Below are 18,996 nucleotides of genomic sequence, written 5' to 3' on the forward strand. Positions count from 1 at the left end.
CTCATGCTTTGAAACGTGTTCCGGAGTTGAATATTAACCGTCGATTAGTCCATTTGATTTGCCTTAATAGGCTTCATATTGCATTTATATTAACTAGTTCAAAATGTGCTGACACGTGTAACATTTTGACCCAATCGATCATATTAGACTAAATTACTAAATTATGGTGTAAACAGTAGGTGAGAGAGTGAACGCAATATTATGAGAGAGAGAGAGAGAGAGAGAGAGTGAGAGTGAGTGTGTGTGTGTTTTGTGGCCAAAGCTTGCTTTTTGCTAGAAAAGCAAACGGTACAAAAGAGGCTGATCTAGGTAGGGTATTAACTTGCAAGGACAGAATGACTAAACATGAACCATTTCAAGCTTATAGATAGCACTCTTAAGAATAGGCCCGTCACCGATTCCAAATATTTGGGCACTTCTTCAGAATCAATATAGTCTGTGGCATTCTCTAATTTTCTCCAATATTGTTGCACTTTCTCCTATATGAACAACTCAAAGAATATTTTCCACATTTTTTTGTGAAGTTGGTTGGAGCTGTTACACTGCTTTGAGTAAAAACTCAAATTCAAAAGCTAACCAACGATTTGGGTACCCTCCCGCTTATATGCAACACACACATCAAAACCTCTCTTCTTTCTTTATCTATTTGCCGGAGCTTCCCTTTTAGAAGCAGGAAAAGAGTCTTGACTGATTTAGAGAATCCACCGGGTAAACTAAAACTTTCGCAGTTGATGAGATGAAAAACTGATCTGCCGCTAAATTAGCGCAGAAAACAGTCTAATCATCCTAGTATAGCACCCATAATCAGGTTAAGAAATCACTGCTCTTTTTCCTATGAATGCTGTTATTTAGTTGCTGGAGCTTCCCGACATGAAAAATGAATTTCCATGTTGGCCTCTTCTGAAACACTCAAGAACGACACATTATTTTCGGAACATTGCATACAGAGAAATCCTAGTGGAAATTGGTTCCAAAATATCGATTATGCCAAGTTAAGTTTGTTTCATGTCGAACATCTAATTTTAGGTGGTCATCGTAAAGAATACTGAAGTAATTCGGTGGATATTTGAACCATCAATGCATATAATTAATTCATCAGAAGCGAAAAGTCAATAAGGGCTACTATAAAACAGAAGCAAATTGGTATATCCCAATTGTATGGCCAGAGGAGGATATTGGTTCAGGGGTGTACATACAGTTGACAGTTTCCACCATCAGAAGAGAATTATACAGATTATAAACTTAAGCACACCTTTACATCCTGGAATAGCCTCTGTGGTCTTCATATTGCTCCATGAACTCATCATTGAACTTCTTGAAACTTGCCATAATTGCAGGCATCTCTTCTTCGGCTGGTAAGATGGTTGTCCTCAGGTGGAATACCCTATTCAGGAAGCAAGCCATGAGATGAACTTGCATTTTGGTTGCAACAAAGTGTAAGACACACAAAAGTACGAAGTTGGCAAAGACTTGAGAAATGAGATTTAATCTTGCAATTTCTTTCTTCTATACTTTCTTGCATTGATTTTGTGGAGTCGTGGGATGGGACCTGCTGTTGCATAGCTAATTACCCTTTTGGTTTGTTCTTAGTAAAACAGTGTAGCACATCACCATTGACCCAAAAAAGGGGGGAAACCAAGAATAGAGCTAAAATTCTTGTTCTCAGATGAAGTTATGCATATCAGTCCCTTTAAGAAAAACATGAAACTTAGTTCCTGTAACATTATGCAGGGAAATTGTAAATCGGGATATGAAGAAGAGCACCAATGTCTTTGAAAACATAGAGGTATCGGAAGAAATTTGATTGGAACATGGCCTATGGAATGATAAAAAGAAGAAGAAAAAAAGTGGTTACCCTTCTTTTTGTCCAAATCCTGAACCAGGGACGGTGGAGATGCCAGTGGCTTCCAATAGCTTGAGACAATAGAAAACATCTGGAACCTTTCCAAGCCTTCTCGCAGCCTCTATTGCTTTTGGTGGCAAACGTATTTGTGGGAAGGAATACATGGCACCTGAATACTCCCCAATATATTAGAATAAATTTCGGAAAGCACAAGAAACTGGGAATAGAATGAGAAATGGTTTACCTTCTGTAAAATTACAAACAACATTTCTGCAGCTGTTGAACCCATCAGTCATAATTTGGGCTCTCTTCCTCAGTGACTCAAGGATGCCTTTGCTGCACTCACCATTAAGAGAACCACAATTAGTTCACTACCAAATAAAATCATTTCTGGATGGACCCGGCTTCTCCGCAGTCCTGGTTTGGATTGCAGTCGCATCTTGGTGGCCCATCTCGACAATTATGGTCAAGGTTTGTGAAAGACTCATGTCGTAAGATACTTTTCTGGTATCACTTCAGGTCATTAAAAACACTTTTGGGCGGCCGCAATTGCACGGACTGCTCTCTACAATCCAAAAACAGACTTCAGAGAAGCCGGATTCATTCTGGATTCCATGTTAGAAATTCAGCACTCCCAGGGTTTAATTATTGATGATTTTAAGCCCTTAGCTAGTCAACTTCTGGATGGAAAAGGTGTATAACCAACTCTTTTCTCCAGTGACCGTGCCTTCACAAATTATGCTCCCAATTATGTAGTCATGCTGTTTTTCTCGTAGTTGTTTTATAACTTTGATCCACCAACCCCACAAACCGAGAGTAAAAAAAACGAGGAGAAATGAATAGAGCGACTATCTGAACACCACTATCAGTCTATAACCACTAGATCATGGCTTTGGAACGCAGTTGACCCTAGTTTTGATACTGAAAGACTAGTCATGGTCAGTAAAACTTCTTTCGATCGTGGCTTTGGAATGTAGTTGACCCTTGTTTCTATACTGACCAAGGATAGCGAAAAGACATTAGGGATTTGTCTGGTACTTTCATCAGTCACAGTACAAACTACAGAACGAGAAACTTATATAGGGTTGAAAGATACCTTTCCCTAACAAATAGGTCATATGAGATATCTCCTGGTTTCAGCGGGTTGACCATTAGTCCTACCTGCAAAAGTTAGTAATCCTCTCACCTTGAGACTAATCTATCAAAAGGAAGTTGCACCGTCTAGTTTCACGAATATAAATCACAACATACAGAAAGAAACAAAAGTCACAAACAATACAATATGGTACTCAACCAAGTTCCTCCACTCCCTGGATGACACAGAAATAAGTGACTATTGGATTCCTACTTACAAATATCTGCCCAGGAACAGTTGGACTGAGTGATATTGATGCAACCTTATAGATTTCATCAACAGTCTGCACACACACACACAAAAAAAAGATGAAAAGGCGCCTTCACTAATGCATGTATACGTATCGAAATGAACTTCTTTTGAAATCAAGTTACCGTTCCAAGGGAAGGTAAGTAGATAAGTAATTCCATCACAACGAAATGAAATACTATTTCATTTGTTTGTCGCATGAAGATTGTCCATTGAGAAATAAATAGAAAAAAATGGGAGAACAAAGATAAAAGAAAACTGAAACATGGTAGAGCTTCAGTTGATCACGTGAATATATAGTACTATATGTGTGCGTGTGTGTGTTACCATATTTCCTTGAAACCTTGGATTCTCTTTTCATGCTCAAAACATAATAACAAATTCAGAAAAGCTTTTTGAAAAGAAATGAGAAACGGACTGGTTTACAATTCAAGAAGCATGTGGATGACTATTTGACAAAACACTGCAAACCTTTGGAGGTATGTTAGTCATCTCAAAGTATCCGCCTCGCTGTCCGCATTCACCCCAATATCCTTTTGACACGGTGTGGAAAGAAACAAGCTGGAGCTCATTGCTTAGGGGTGGTCCCATATCATACATAACCTATCATTGTGAAAGTAAAGTGCAATGTCACTTGATTTTAAGATCCCATAAAAAAATCGGATTAAGTTCCTAACACCGTAAGGACATTTACCTTTCTTGCACTGATAAACGGGCGCTCATCTTGGTAAATATTCTGTTGATAAACTTCGTCCCCAAGCAAGACTAAATTTTCTTGGTAACAGAAGCGTAAAATCTCTTTCAGATTAGCTACACTGAGACACTGTCCGGTAGGATTACCAGGGTTTATAATCACCATTGCTCGTACCTGGTTATAAATAGTAGAACAGATAAGGATATGGAGGAGAAACGACGTGAAGTTATGGTCCAAAGTTTGGTTAAAAAGTTGCATACACAGAAGAGAAATGTCATCCGATCAAAAAAAGAAGAAGACAGTGTTAGGACAATGTACCATACTCCAGCTACCTGGCTTTACAATATATTCCCTCCGTCCCATAATTCTGACCCTTTTGGAATTCAAGCTTTTATAGGAGGCATGTAATAATGGTGTTTAAATTTTAATAGAAATTTGAAGGCAGTAATTCCATATGGCCCCTTTATTCTCACTTTTGAGTGATTTATAGTTATTTGTGACTTGTAAGGGTCTGAGGGATAGTTCTGAAACAGTAAAAGATGTATACGTTGACTTTTCAAAGAGAACTAACAATTGGGGACATCCCCAAATGGAAAGATGGAACAGGAATATGAGATGAAGGGAGTACGAATGAACACCAAAAACGCCATACAACAAGCCAAGAAAAAATTTCATTCAGTTGTTAAATGCCAAGTTAGGACCAATCAATTGGTGTCAAAATTGCAAAATCAAAGGCCCTTTCTCTAAGACATCCAGTCATACAGCTTCAGAGTTCCAAAATGTATACAGATTTGTTATTTTATTGTTCAAACAAAATGCAAGGGAAATACTCACAGTTATTCCTTTAGAGCGAGCATGTGCAACTGATTCTCGAAGGTTATTAATATCAAGACCCCAGTTTGCTGTCTCTTCCAGGTAATATGGAACAAGTGAGCCCCCAAACAAAGATATTGTAGCTGAGTAAAGTGGATATTGAGGAACAGGAACCAAAATCTGGTCACACAAGTAACTTATTCACAAGTATGCTGGAGAAACCAATAGGAAGTCACGAATACCCATTGAGAGAGAAAACTATTGATTTCACAACACAGGAAATAGAATGTTGCAAAGTCCTGTGAAAATTACGTACCCCATCCCCTTCACCTCGGATAATAGTGTTCAAGATCTGCATTACTCCTTTGCTTGCACCATCGGTGAGAAATACAAGTTCTGGGTCACTGTTGTTGATGCATGAACCAACAAAGCACTTTAAGATATTTAAAATCACGATCCAAGTAACACTATAATCAGCTGAGACTTAAAACTGTAACATAATAATATCAAGCATCATCACCTGGGATACCCATCACGCCTTCCAATGAACTCTGCCACTTCCTTCCTCACTCCAGGAAGGCCTCTTGAATCACTGTAAGCACCTTATCAATTGACAATGGAACTAATTACACAGAGCTTGAGTGCTCAGTCTCCATCTCATTTACTGCATTCTATCTTTCAACAGTTCAACCAAAAAGTTCGAAGAAAAAGAAAAATGCTGTGCAAAATAGCTACTACGTATATCATGGGAATGCTAATACGACAGGTCAAGTTGAGATCAGGACATTGCCTGGAGGCAAGTAATCTTGAAAAGTCCTAATATGGTGTTTAATCAAGACAAGTTGAACACTCTTCTCATGACAATATGCATAGAGAATACCTAGACCTCCTGAAGTCAATGACAGGTAATGCTTAGCTTTTGCAATTGCATCAGCAGGGAATATGAGTCCAACATTAGGGTCATCCAGCAGAAATGGAGCTTGGCATAGAGCAACCACCTGAAATAAAGGATCTTTCGAATGAATTTCAACTGCATATACAATTATCTCACAGAAAACCAAAAAATATGGTTTATAAATTGGTGGAATGGACATGAAGTAAGATTTCTACACCGTTAATCAAACAGATATAATTGGAATTGCAATTTACCTGACGAGGGAAACTTAATGGCTTCTGTCCTAGGGCATGGGGATTGCCAACGTTGGTGAAAATAATCTGCAAATAACAGAAATGATGAAACAAGAAAACGTATTGGAGAAGAAAACAGAAATGATGAAACGAGAGAATGTATTGGAGAAGAAACACTGAACAGGCCTTGTTCGTTTTGGGGACTCAACCCTTGGGCACGGTCTTCAATAAATTTTCTCTATCTCTCTCTCCACTCATTAATCTCAAAAACCTCCCTCAAAACCCAAACCGAACAGGGACGAACGATCTTGAATTGTGTCTATGGATCTCTCCTTTATTTCTCATACATGTTCTAAAACAAAATTTGGCCTATGGGTTTCATGGGACTAAAAGTGAAGGGATAGTAATCTCATAGGCCATCGCAAATATTATCCCATCGGATTAATGTTTAATAGTGCTACTGTCCCCCATGTTTTTGTCTATCCCATATGGCCATACCTTGTAGGTTATATCTGCAATGGATACTGTGGGTCAAAACATATTTAACCGAACACCAGTTACGTGGCAAACTTGGATATGTGGTTCAATCAGAATATCAGATGCTTATATACGTTCAAATAAATGAACCTTATATATTATACAAGACAGAGAATCTATTCAAGGCATTGCTTTGGCAACTGTAACATAAGTTCTTGCAACTGCTTTTCAAGAGCTTATTTGTGCTTGTTTAGTGCCAGCCAGCTATGCAAGGAAAAGTGGATAGAAAGTAAAAACAAAACAAACAGATGAATGCACATACATGAAGAAAATCCCAAGTTATAAGAGAAGTAAGAGTCCAAAAGTGTTCAAAAAATCTGTACCTTCTTCCCTTCCTTCTGAAGTTCTGAAGCTCGAAGGTACAGCTCGCCTCGGACAGCATATTGAACCTTCTTCACATTTTCATTCAAGTATTCGTAGTCCAATGCCTTGGGCGACATGGTGGAGGAGAGATTGTCCAACTGACCCCACCCAATTTTCCTGGATTACAGACAAGAGGTCAAACAACAACCTCTGCACTCGGTTATCCACTTATCTGATAATTTCACAGGTACTTCTTTCAATCAATAATCTACTTAGAACGAAATCGTAAAATAGAAGAATGATATTGCTTATTAGTAGTAGAGAGTACACCTGCATATGTCTTTGATTGAAATAGGAGCATAAAATAATTCTGCTTCGTTATCAAAATTCCTACCACAACCACAACCCATCCACTTTGTAACATCAAGTCGTACTACATGTCCCCCGCTAGTGGACGTTGGAATTATGGTCCCCAGGATTAGTAAAGGTTCACGTAAGTTGGTCCGAACACTTAGTTATATAAATAAATAAATAAATCGTACTACATGTAGCCATTGGGGAGGTGGTGCCAACAATTTATCGGTACACCTAACCACTGAAAGATCAGTATCTTACTACTTCATTAGGATCACCAGAGCCTAAAAACATATAGATGGTCCCCTTGATTGACCGAATTAAGCATAGAATTCGATAGAAAAAAAAATGATGTGGGAAGTCATTTGTATCGTTTGAATGCCACAACTAGGGAAAATTATACAAAACATGGAATATAAACCTCTGGCGATATCGTTTTGGTAATCCTCTCACAATTAATCGAATAGGGTGACCTCAACATAGGAAATTACGCAGACCCTCCGCTATTAGTCCGGCCACATACACGTGGCTTTAAATTACGAAATTTAACCAAAAGTGAACGGAAACAATGCAGGATACGCGTATCAGTAAGAAACAGCAACCAACACTTGTGACAATTCGAAAAAAAAATGGATGTGACAGTTCAACCATCCAAAACCAAGTCTGAGTTCGAGCTCTGGCGAAGAGGAAGAGACCCATATCGTGAGAAACTTTCACAAGGTGGATACTTTTTGGCAGTAAACAACTGGGGCGTAAGGAAAACCCATTAAAAAGACTAAAATAAGTTGAATCAATCAATTAAAAGCAATGAAATATATAAACATATTTCGATTAGGACTGAAACCCCATCTATAACCTAATGCAAAAGCCTCAAATTGACGACTTAAATCACAAATTCTGACGCAAGCAGTGATAAAGAAAATCAATACCCATTTCACACAACCTAATTTCATAAGCAAAATCAAACAAATCCTACTAATTAAGCGTTTAATTGATATTTCAAAAGGGTATTTAATTGGTACCGCATACAGTTCAGGCTGCTACCTTTCGAGATGGCTTCGAATGGGGCTGTGAAGTTGGTTTTTTGAGTCCGAGGCCAGGTGCTAAAACAAACTGGCACCGCCCCCAAGTTGGAATATTGTGGTTGGCTAGAGACAGAAAGAAGAGAGTTGGAACGTTTTGTGGGGGCAATGTGGCAGCTCACATTGACCTCAGAGCCAGAGGCAACACCACAGCCACTGAAAAGTGGTAGATGGATTATATGGGAAATTTTCCGAAGGAAATTTGAGAGATTTTTCTGTGGATAAATCTCATGCAAGAAGTGTGGTGTAGCTTCGAGCTATGAACCCGTTGGTCGATATTGAGCGCTCGCATGGTTTGGCTCATCTGCTACTTTGGTCTCTTTCTCCTGTGGTCACAATCACTGTCAGGGCCTGCTTGGATGGAATCAAGAGGGGAGGGAAAAAACAAGAGGGGGGTATACGGGAGGAGCCCACCCCTTTTTCCCCGTTTGACATCGCATTAATTATCCTGATAATTTCTTACCCTCCACCGTTTCCCATGTTTTACGGTTTCTCCGGTCTTATATTTAGACTCCTCTTAAGGTCCCAAAAAATAATTCAGCTGTGGAGAGGTATTTTATGGACAAAGATACCCCTCGTTATCTCCTTTTTCCATCCACTATTCAACCAACTTATATTATTTATTCTATCCAAAATCATACTTTTCATTTAAACCTATCATAAGACTCCTTAAATAATTTCAGAGCTTTCTTAAGGTGCTCATAGAAAGTTTCTTAGAGCCAAAAATCAATTATGATCATTTAAGATAAAATGGTTAGAAAAATAAGATTTTCGCACCAATTCAAACGGATTGAAATTTGAAATACTTAATTTTTTAACCATATATTTTAATATATAAACTGGTTAAAGAGATTGAAAAATTAATTGTCCCAAATTTCAATCCGTTTGAACCGGTGGAAAGATTTTAGTTTTCTGATCATTTTATTCTAAATGGTCATAGTTAAATTTTGACTCTATGGCTCTCGTTGATTAACCCTAAGAGATATTTTATTCTACGATTTTCTTAAAGCTATCAACGAGAGCCCTAGAGTCAAAATTTAATTATGATTATTTAGGATAAAATGATCAGAAAACTAAAATCTTTCCATCGATTCAAATGGATTGAAATTTGAAACACTTAAATTTTTAACCATATTTTTTAATATATAAACTGTCTAAAGAGGTTGAAAAATTAAGTGTTTCAAATTTCAATTCGTTTGAACCGGTGGAAAATTTTTAGTTTTTTGATCATTTTATCCTAAATTGTCATAATTAAATTTTGATTTTATGGCTCTCGTTGATTAGACTCAAGAGATATTTGATTCTACGACTTTCTTAGAGCTAATTAACGAGATCTTTAGAGTCAAAATTTAATTATGATCATTTAGGATAAAATAATCAGAAAACTAAAATCTTTTTACCGATTCAAACGGATTGAAATTTGGAACAGTTAATTTTTTAAAAAAAAACCAAATTTTATAATAAAAAAATGTTTAATAATAATACTAAATTCGTTAATTTGTTAGTATTATAGCTTAAATTGTGAAAAAATAATTAAATTTGCATTTACATATAAAACGTAATACATAATTAATGTAGAGACTACACAATGGCAAAATGGTCATTTGATAACTTTTTATATCATCCATCATTCCTTATACCCTTTATTAATCCTTCATCCAAACCAAATATTATTTAATCTCTCATTCTCTATTACCTCATCCAAACAACCTACTATTTAATCCCTTTCATCATATCAATGTGGGCTATCTCATATTAACTAATACCTCCTACTATCGTATTCCCTTATTAACTAATACTCTAAATTCTTTCTCCGCATCCAAATGGGTCATCAATAGTATCATGACGAACTATTAGGGTGGACTCTCTTCTCCTCCTTCCTATGGGGGTGGGCTATTTCATCACTAGTAAATATTTATGCTTTGTTTGGTTTGTGATTTGAGAGGATGTGATACTCTTAATCATTCGTTGAGCATTTTTTTCTTTTGAAATATTGCTATTATTTAGTTCATACCGAAAAACACCAATATTACAAAATAACCAAAATTGCATTGTAGGAGTAGCATTTAAGCGTGTTGTTGAAATTACAACAATTTACACCAAAAATAAAATTACAATGGACAAATTAACAGGTTGGGTCACGGAAATCTCGCTCTCTTTAAGGAGATTCAAGTCCTCTACGGTATTAAACCGATGTAATAAAAAATCTCTGATTTGTTCCCTCCAGGATAAAACAACCCGATAATTTATCGTATGGTTCGGACTTACTCTGTACAAGTAAAAGAACCCAAAGCTCTACAAATAAAAATACCCTTATACTTTGCCCACGATTCTCATGTACATATTAAAAACTCACAAACTGATTTGGAGAGAACAAAGATGGAGGGAAGAATTGAGTATGGAAAAAGCTAATACGTGTTTTGGAAAAGTCTTGGTATTACTCTTGGCTTTTTTGGCTGGGATTACATCTTGTATACTCCGTAATGGTAATAATCAAAATTCATAATTAAAATGTGTCACGTCAGCATTTGATTATTCATTTAGTAGTTTATAATCAAACTTAACAACATCTATCTCCACATTGGTTATTTTTGCATCCCTAATAAAAAAAACCTCCACAATACACAATGCATATTTGTCTAATAGCAAACGAGTTTCTATCACACACCCGACCACACCAAATTATTCATCTCCAATATGTAATGTTTTTGAGTTATTGAATTTGGTTAATGGTAAAAGTTGTTAAGTTTTGTCATGGAATGGGTGAAATTTGATTATTTGCTAAATGACTTGTAATTTTGCTTATTACAATGTGGGTGTAGACACCTCAATTTGAACCTCGAAGGGACTTTGAACATCCCGATGATGAAATAAAGGAAACAATATCTTCGGGAGCTTGGATAAAGGACTCCTTCAGCCCAAACCCCAAAGCCCAAAAGCCCTGTACTGGACCTATAATACCGCGCGGAACACTTCTACACCGCATGGCATAATAGAATTCATTATGCCTTACGAGGTCATGAGGTTAACCACATAACATTTCAAGTAAAGTTCTGATTGGCTCAGCTAGCTGTCGGTCACGCCCATTTGAGCCACAGCTATAAGTTGGCTAAGTTGAAAAGGCACTTCTGACCCGCCCAGAAAATATTTCCACCATTTGAATTCAAAATTCTTGGCTCTTGCCTATAAATACACCCCTCTGCTCAAGGGAAAGGGGCCTTGAACTCTCTTTCTCTCTTATCATGTTTTCACACCCACTCCTCACTTCCAAGCATTGGAGAAAGTTTGTTCTAAAAATATTCTCTGGGTTTCTCCATTCTCAAAGTCCCCCATTTTTCTCCTCACCATTAAAAGTGAGTCATTTTTCTCACTTTAAGATCCCAACTACCCAAAATACTCATCTATTACACATATCCACACCTCTCTTTTCTCAATTGATCTTACCAATGCTCATCCACCGTCGTCCGTCCTCATCCAAGCTCGAGATCAAAGGTAAAAATCAAGTTTCCTTGGATTAGACTCGGTCTTGATCCTAAGGGAGTTTCTTCTGCTGTCAGGCTTAACCCTCCTTTGGTTAAATTTTGACTTAAAAATCATTTTTAGAAAACAAAACAGTCACTGACTTGAAGGCACCACGCTGCGCAGCGTTTCAATGCGTCGCATGGCGTAGTGTGTTCAGATGCACGGCATTTCATCAACTACTGTTTTCTTCTTCAAACTGTCTGAACCAAAGCCATCTTTTGTAAGACCTGTTTTGTTGTTGAGGAATCAATCATCAGTGTCTTCAGAAATACCACCATATCTGCAAGTCATGTCTCGTTTTACAAACAAGGTTTTCTTGAACATTTCAAGTAAAAAAGTATACTAAAAGTTGTTTTACGTTCATGACTTGATGAAATGGCACTGTCTTGAGACGATCCAGTGATTGTGCATCTTTTGATATTTCTTAAAAATGTTGCACGTGATATCCTGAGAGTTGATGACATTCTGATAACGGAACAGAAACCCCACACGGCATATTATAAAGCCGTGCGCGACATTACAGTATGCTGTGAAAGAGATGACAGTGGTCCAGACAGTTCGTCCAGAACCTTCCTTTTTCTTTTATGCACTGCATCATCTTTATCACCTCTGTACAAAATAACACCACGTACACGTCAACGTGATATACTTCCCATGTCCCTTCCCGTCTTACTTGCTTATTAAAGAGCTTTATTTTCCAAAAGATTCATGAAAACTTTCCCTTTTGAAATTGTTTAGTAGAGACCGGTTTCACCGGGCGAGATGGGTGCTTTTCGACAAAACCTTCCATATTCGTAACGTGGCTCCCGAACCCAAAGTCTCGACGTTTTTCGCTAGACCAAAAGCATTTTTCAAACGAATCGTCGGTTTCTCGGATCATCCATCTCAAAAATTCGGGTGGCGACTCTCTCGGGCGCGCGCCGGTCGGGGAGCCCACAGTGGGTATTTTTTTAGCATTATTGTTGAATTTGCTTATCCACACTCATTTGCTTATTACAATGGGGATGCTCTTATATAGGCATCAGATCGAACATGCATATAAGGGCAAAATGGAAAAATAAAAGAAATCAAGTTACATCTATTCCATTAATGACAAAATCCACTTAGATAGATATGCTCCTGATTTTTTTTTTTTCTAGATTTCTTAGATATACCCGTTGATTCTTCTAAATTTGCTCCTAGATATCCAAATACCCAATTCAATGATGTGATCTCAAGATTAGATATGATCTTGCAAGTGGATATCCAAATAAATGCCATAATAAGAGCCTCTTACACAGATATATATGTGACTTGTAGAAGTCTAGCACTAAAAATATAAAGAAATTTAATATTAAAATATCCAACAAAGAGTTTTATGACCCAAATACTTATATTTTTAACCTAATACCCATGCTTACTCAGAAGCAAACTATCATATACGAACTGATCGAAATACCCCTTCACATTAAAGAGCGAAAATTCCCGTCAAAAAAAAAAAATTTAATGGAACTACTCCCGTTTGTGTCACAAATGACCGAAAATGGAAAGAATACTGTTTATATAGCAAACTATCAATCTTTCAAAATGATCAAAATATTGTTTTAATTTGTTGGGAAAAATACAATGGGCAAATTCCTGCATACTAGTATAATTTTATTGAGCAATACACTGTAAATTACAGATTACAAATAACACAAGCAAAATAATAAGCTGAATCATGTGTTTCACAAAATCTCTTTAAGACAGATTCGCCACCTATCGATCGATTGAGGGTGTTGAGGTTGCATTGGCGCATGTCTCTCAAGATAATTCGGCTAGAGCCACATCCCACAAAATGCCACCTTAAACTGCCTTGGCGAACTGAACCGGAGATTGCAGTCAAACAAAGAACAAACTCTAGAAATTTCTGTATGATCAATTCTGGAAAAGGTGAAGAATACAATAACTGGATCCTCGTTATATAACCAAGGAAGACCTTTGGCTGCCCAACCACAATGAATTCGAAAGCTGCTGGAGCATCAATTGTGCCCAATAAATCTGAGATCATGGGATGATCAATATTTTTTTTTTATCTGAGATCATGAGGTATTAAGTAACCGCACACCATTAATTGATGCCCAGATTAACATAAACCTTTTCAGTTACCTCAGGAGACCCTCCGAATACCCCGATTCCATTCACTAATTCTAGAAATTTTCCAACAAATATCCCCGTTAGTATTAGTCAAATTGACAAGAGACCCTCTTTGGATATTTCCCAAAATACTTGTGTAAAAGTCAATTTTTTTTACTTTTTCGATTCCTCTCGTCCTTACTCATCTATATCACATAAAGTTTGGCGTAAAACTAACAAAAAAAAAATTGAATAAGAATAACCAAAAAATTGTGATGCATAAATTAATCACTAGCGTAAACGGGGCCGATCTACCTACCTTGTATATGTTTTTCAAGACTGATTGCTATTTGTTTTGTGTGCTCGTAAAGTATGTAAGGGCCCTCATTTTTAAAGTTCGTGTAGGGCGGTAGGGCCCCATAAATGTCAGGGACGCCGGGCGGCCCTGTTACTCCAAAAGCAATTACTTGTATTTCTCTTCCTATCATAAAGAGAGGGGACAGGCTGGTGTGGCATTTCAACTCGAATGGAAACTACTTGGTAAAATCTGGATACCATTTAGCTTACCTAATAAACCCTCTTCGAAACCCTTGTGTCAACCTATAGAAATCAATCTGGAAACTAAATCCCAACATGGTCAAAACCTTTTAGCGGAGAGAGTCTTGCTACAAAGCAAAATCCTGCGAACGTATGTGTGCTCCTTCTAATCCTTGTTCTATCTGTGATAACCATGTTGAATATGTAGAGCATATGTTGTTTCCTTTTTGCTCGTGGGCTCGAGCGGTGTGGTTAATGAGCAGCGTTTCGCTCCATAATGTTTTGAGTTCTCCTTATTTTGCCCTCAAAATGGTCGTCTGGGCCTTCTTGAAAATCTATCTGATGATATTGGTGCTTTCTTGAGTAATGTTGCTGTTATAGCTAGCTTGGTTTATAGGGAAATCGATGAATGAAATAGTATTTCAAAACGCTAAGGTGTATCCAACGATGAATATTATCGCCAAAGCCCAGTTTACTAAGCAGGAATTTCACAGTAATTTTGAGAATTCGAGTCAACAGGGATAACCGACCAAAAGAAGATGATTTGCCTTGTTGGAGTCCAGACCGTAGAATTGTAGAAAGTATATGGCAAATTGTGACTTTGCAATTAGATCAAATAACGGGGATGGGAAGTTGGCGATAATTTTTAAGGGACTTGGATATAAAGTTGGTGGCTGGCCTAGTGATCAAGTCAGCTAAAGTTTATTCTAGTCTTCACGAGCTTAAGGCAATCAGAGAGATACTCGATTGCTATGGATTTTGGGCTAGGGGAGTGGAGGTTGAGTCGGACAAAGAGCAACCAATTCTATTTTGTGTTTATGAGTTGGTGTCCCCTTGGTAAGATAATTGTGAATTTCCTCGGTTTGGGTGACTTTTCACTGAGATGGGTTCATCGATCAGCCAACAGAGCAACCCATGAAGTTACAGCTTTAGTTTCGAGACAATCTCTTGCCCAAAACTGGGTTTCCTCTCCTACAGAGGTTCTTCTTTCTGTCCTGAGTATGGATTCTTCTTCTTTATCTTTGTAGCCATTAAGGCAGGTTTTGAGAATCAAAAAGAAAAGGGTGGATTTGATGCTGGACTCCTTGTATTGCTCTCACGTCGTAAGCTATTACAGGAGAATCAGGGAAGGATGGCACTTTGGTTTATTATTTCTTTGTATAAATACACTCAAAATGCTCGTCCAGATTCTCGTTGTGGGCTTCGGCATGTGCCAAAGTGAGTAGGGTCATAATAGTAAACAAAATAGTCAATACACCATCGATATATATTATATATGTGTGTGTGTAGATGACACTGCTCACTAGAACTTCATTCATAAAAACAACATTGTTCAGCATGTAATGTCCTATCAAATATTCAGTGATCACTTTGTGTTCTTTCCATTGTTGTCACATTGACAGGATCAACTATTAGTTGGAAAAATGAAAAAATAACAATCGAATTCAAACGATATCGAAAGAGACAAGAAAGGAAGAAGCTAATTAGCCACATCCAAACCAGCATTCCTTTTGTTGCCCTATGGCATAGTCCTCATAAAGTCGTGTAACGAATCAATAGAGTTGCTTGGAAAATGGTGAGTGTAATCGGAACTGTCGCTTAAGCCAGCGGTATTGCTTGAATCGAAATTGATGCCTGAATCAAAAGTGTGGCTTGAATCAAAATAGTTGCCAGACTGAACAACATCGCTGGAGTTAACATGTGTGCTTGCATCTTCAGCATAGTCAGATTTTCCTGAATCTTCAACTTCGTCTAATTTGCCAGGATCTTCATCGTTATTGGTTTTGCCTAAATTTTGAGCAATGCCAGTGTTTCCTTTGTTTTCTAAATTCACTGATCGACATTGTTTTCGAATTTCTCCTTCACTTCCGGTTTTCACATCCACTGCCGCCAACCGACTCATTGCCCTACCAAACTGATTCAACCATTTTCCTTCATCTTCAGCCAATCTTTCTACAACGGGTCTTGTCCTGGGGTCCAAAGCCATTGCTTGATCGGACTCAATCAACCCTGTCCCTTTCAACAAGTTCGTGTAGAAACCACCATCCATCTTGAATGGTGTGTGGGTGTCAAACGGCAAAGTAGTCTTCTCTATCTCCTCATTGCTCACCTGTCTTTGGCATGCAGACTTGATATTAGCTGAATCCGCGTCGTCCAACTTAGGGTCTGTTTGGAAAGTGTCATTGTATTTGTTCACTCTGTAAGCAAAACTCGGGCAATGTGCAACGCCGATTGAGTGGGCTCCAGTAAGAACAACCATTTCTTCTTGGGTCAAGCCTTTCTTGACGAAGAGTTCTGTGATTTGTTGAATTGGCGCATTGAAGAACGGCATGTTCCTGCCGACATCTTCAGCACGGGAAACAAGGCCGTCGCGGCGGCCTCCCGGCATGTTGTATTGTGGGACCCCGGCTAGAACGGAACCGTCTCGGGTTGCAAAGGACAGGGTGTCAGCGCAGGATACAATTCCTGGGCATTCACTCTCTAGCCTTGCTTTGGCTGTGTCGATGACTTCAAAGCCTCTCAGGAATTTGCCGTTGGCTGGTGAGTCTTTCTCTATTTTTCCACCAGAAGGGGTGGAATCCAGCAAAATTGAGGCATCGCATCCCTGTTTGTCACATAAATGTTGGCATGAAAATCCTTAGAAAGATTCTTGAAATTAAATGAGTGGGCTATAATGATTTGAGGGAAAATGATTTCTAAACCCTTTCTCTGTCCTATCCTCCGGAATCAAAATTTATGAACAAATACATGTCAAACTGATATGGGTTGAACATATTTATATTTATGAGAGAGCGTTTGGCTGTTTTGGTCTTAAATAGAAGGACATAAATTTCACTACTACTTATGATACTATGTACGAGAAATTGTCTGTTTCATTACCCTAATCATGGTGGTTATTTAGATAACCAGAAGATTTGGGGAAAATACTCAAATAAATGATTCAAAAAAGGGGTCTCCATACACAATTTTTGCCCAAGTATGTATTTATGTCCTTAACTCAAGTATATGATCCAAAAACTTGCTTTGCATGCATTTACCAAAAATATTCATCCACAATGACGTGTTGGGGTATTTTTATTATTTTGAAAGAACTGTAAAATGAATCAGTAAAATATGGGAGGTATCGGATTTCACCAGAACAAACAAGATTAATTGATTCACCAATTTTGAATTTATAAATGTAAAGGAGATTGCCATTTTTCTTGAGTTATTTGTTTCTTTCGCTGATATGTACAACTCCAATGGCAGTCATCCTCATAGATGTTCTGGGATTTACGTAATCAAGAGAGAAGGTGAATGAACAACTTACATTGACAAAGCAATCGTGGAAGAAAATGCGAAGAAAACCAGCAGCAATTCCAGGATCTTTTCTGTAGGCTTCAGAGACAACCTCAGCTACGATCTCCTCAGCTCGTGGGCAAGAATTCTCATAGAACCCTATGCGGAGCCCTTTGGGCCCAAGCCTAGCTGAAGTTGGAGGAAGAAATATCGAGCACACTATAAAGATTGTCACGATCTTTCGAGCTCCTCCTTCCATTTTCTAGGTTGTATTTTGGGGTTAGGAGATTGACAAATTGTCCTTGAGGGGAAGAGGGTTTATATAGACAAGGTTGAAGGGGTTGGGTGGTGAGGGTTTTAGGACATTTTTTATGGAGGGAAAGTTGTAAACCCATGTTGAAAGAGTCCCATAGTTTCTATTTAGGGTTTGGACGAGTGAAAATAGTTTTGTTAACAGCTTGAGATTTTTTGAGATTTCCAAATTCAGAATGTTGAAATCAGCTGGACTTTGTTCTTAAAAGGATTCCCTTCATCATTTCCTCCTTTCGCCGTGAAGATACAAGGTCAAATGCTTTGTCATTGGTCAGTTTGTTTTCCTTGTGTCATTCCGATGTTTTAGAACACTTTGACGTCCGCGTCAACCGGATAAGTTTCACCGATTTTGTAAGTAGCTTTTCTCTCAAGCAATATTGGACGGCTATCATTGTCCCTGACTCCTTTGGGATTGTGAGGCATTGCTCCCTATCCATCTAAAAATGAGTCCGGAAATCTTGCTATGTTAAAAGAAACTAGTGGTTGTAGTTTATGAGGTATTTGTAGCAATAATTTGTTTTTGTATTTTTCCCCACCATTGGAAATTGTAGATGTGTTTGAACATTGAAGTTCAAGTAGGTCGGAAAAACCAGATTTCTAGTACTTCCTTGCTACCTACCATAGACCAGAGCAGTCATTGTGTTTAAACTTGGATATCTGATTATGTAACGCCCTGACTTTTCGGGAGTAAAATAAAATACTTTTTACGAAAATATTTCTAAATAAATAAAATATTTCAGAATAAATAAAATATTTCAGAATAAAGGTTTATCTTTTACAATCACAAGATAAATTTACTGATTTAAAATACATTAGCTTCAGAGTTGACTCTAAATTTGACACGAATCCCGAGCATACTCGATCTCCATCCCTGGTATTCCTCTTGTGTCCGACTGCTCCTCCATTGAATCCTGCGCCCTCTGGCAAATTGATCGCCGAAGCAATCGATTTACCAGGATACAGACGTATCCGTGAGTGATAAATCACCCAGTAAAATAATCCAACCCAACTACCCCTCTTACTATACAGTTAGCACGCAGCAGGATAAATATGGTGCGAAGAAGTAAAACAAAGATTTTTCACATAAATTGATTTATTACTATCCATTATCCTA

General features: G+C 37.9%; 2 protein-coding genes across 4 annotated transcripts; both read right to left on the reverse strand.

Annotated features, from left to right (window-relative positions):
- Nucleotides 1–1,063: 1,063 nt before the first annotated feature.
- LOC131310195 (glutamate--glyoxylate aminotransferase 2) lies at nucleotides 1,064–8,454 on the reverse strand. Of its 3 annotated transcripts, none has more exons than XM_058337092.1 (14): nucleotides 8,101–8,454; nucleotides 6,723–6,934; nucleotides 5,884–5,949; nucleotides 5,615–5,732; nucleotides 5,255–5,336; nucleotides 5,051–5,138; nucleotides 4,756–4,914; nucleotides 3,922–4,095; nucleotides 3,699–3,830; nucleotides 3,196–3,261; nucleotides 2,940–3,004; nucleotides 2,088–2,179; nucleotides 1,856–2,012; nucleotides 1,064–1,384 (listed from the first exon to the last, which is right to left on the reverse strand). In XM_058337092.1, exons 2-14 carry the CDS (start codon nucleotides 6,837–6,839, stop codon nucleotides 1,255–1,257), a joined length of 1,446 nt encoding a protein of 481 aa, XP_058193075.1. In that variant the 5' UTR covers nucleotides 6,840–6,934; nucleotides 8,101–8,454; the 3' UTR covers nucleotides 1,064–1,254. The 3 variants fall into 3 exon arrangements, with proteins under 3 accessions (XP_058193075.1, XP_058193077.1, XP_058193076.1); XM_058337094.1 differs by having other exon boundaries at nucleotides 8,086–8,423; XM_058337093.1 differs by having other exon boundaries at nucleotides 8,079–8,423.
- Nucleotides 8,455–15,771: 7,317 nt separating this feature from the next.
- On the reverse strand, nucleotides 15,772–18,212 carry LOC131311116 (peroxidase 5-like). The gene is made up of 2 exons (XM_058338445.1): nucleotides 17,602–18,212; nucleotides 15,772–16,896 (listed from the first exon to the last, which is right to left on the reverse strand). Exons 1-2 carry the CDS (start codon nucleotides 17,827–17,829, stop codon nucleotides 15,811–15,813), a joined length of 1,314 nt encoding a protein of 437 aa, XP_058194428.1. The 5' UTR covers nucleotides 17,830–18,212; the 3' UTR covers nucleotides 15,772–15,810.
- Between the last annotated feature and the right edge of the window lie 784 nt (nucleotides 18,213–18,996).

Source organism: Rhododendron vialii, chromosome 12a (assembly GCF_030253575.1).
Source record: "Rhododendron vialii isolate Sample 1 chromosome 12a, ASM3025357v1".
NCBI classification, from domain to species: Eukaryota; Viridiplantae; Streptophyta; class Magnoliopsida; order Ericales; family Ericaceae; genus Rhododendron; species Rhododendron vialii.

What these genes read in the sequence shown, in the direction of transcription:
- LOC131311116 (XM_058338445.1), bottom strand. Translation starts at nt 17,829, where the DNA reads ATGGAAGGAGGAGCTCGAAAGATCGTGACAATCTTTATAGTGTGCTCG. An exon ending in TCCACGATTGCTTTGTCAAT is followed by an intron (nt 16,897 to 17,601) that starts GTAAGTTGTTCA and finishes TGTGACAAACAG; the next exon opens with GGATGCGATGCCTCAATTTT.
- LOC131310195 (XM_058337092.1), bottom strand. Translation starts at nt 6,839, where the DNA reads ATGTCGCCCAAGGCATTGGACTACGAATACTTGAATGAAAATGTGAAG. An exon ending in ATTGACTTCAGGAGGTCTAG is followed by an intron (nt 5,337 to 5,614) that starts GTATTCTCTATG and finishes TCAATTGATAAG; the next exon opens with GTGCTTACAGTGATTCAAGA. An exon ending in AGGCGTGATGGGTATCCCAG is followed by an intron (nt 5,139 to 5,254) that starts GTGATGATGCTT and finishes CATCAACAACAG; the next exon opens with TGACCCAGAACTTGTATTTC.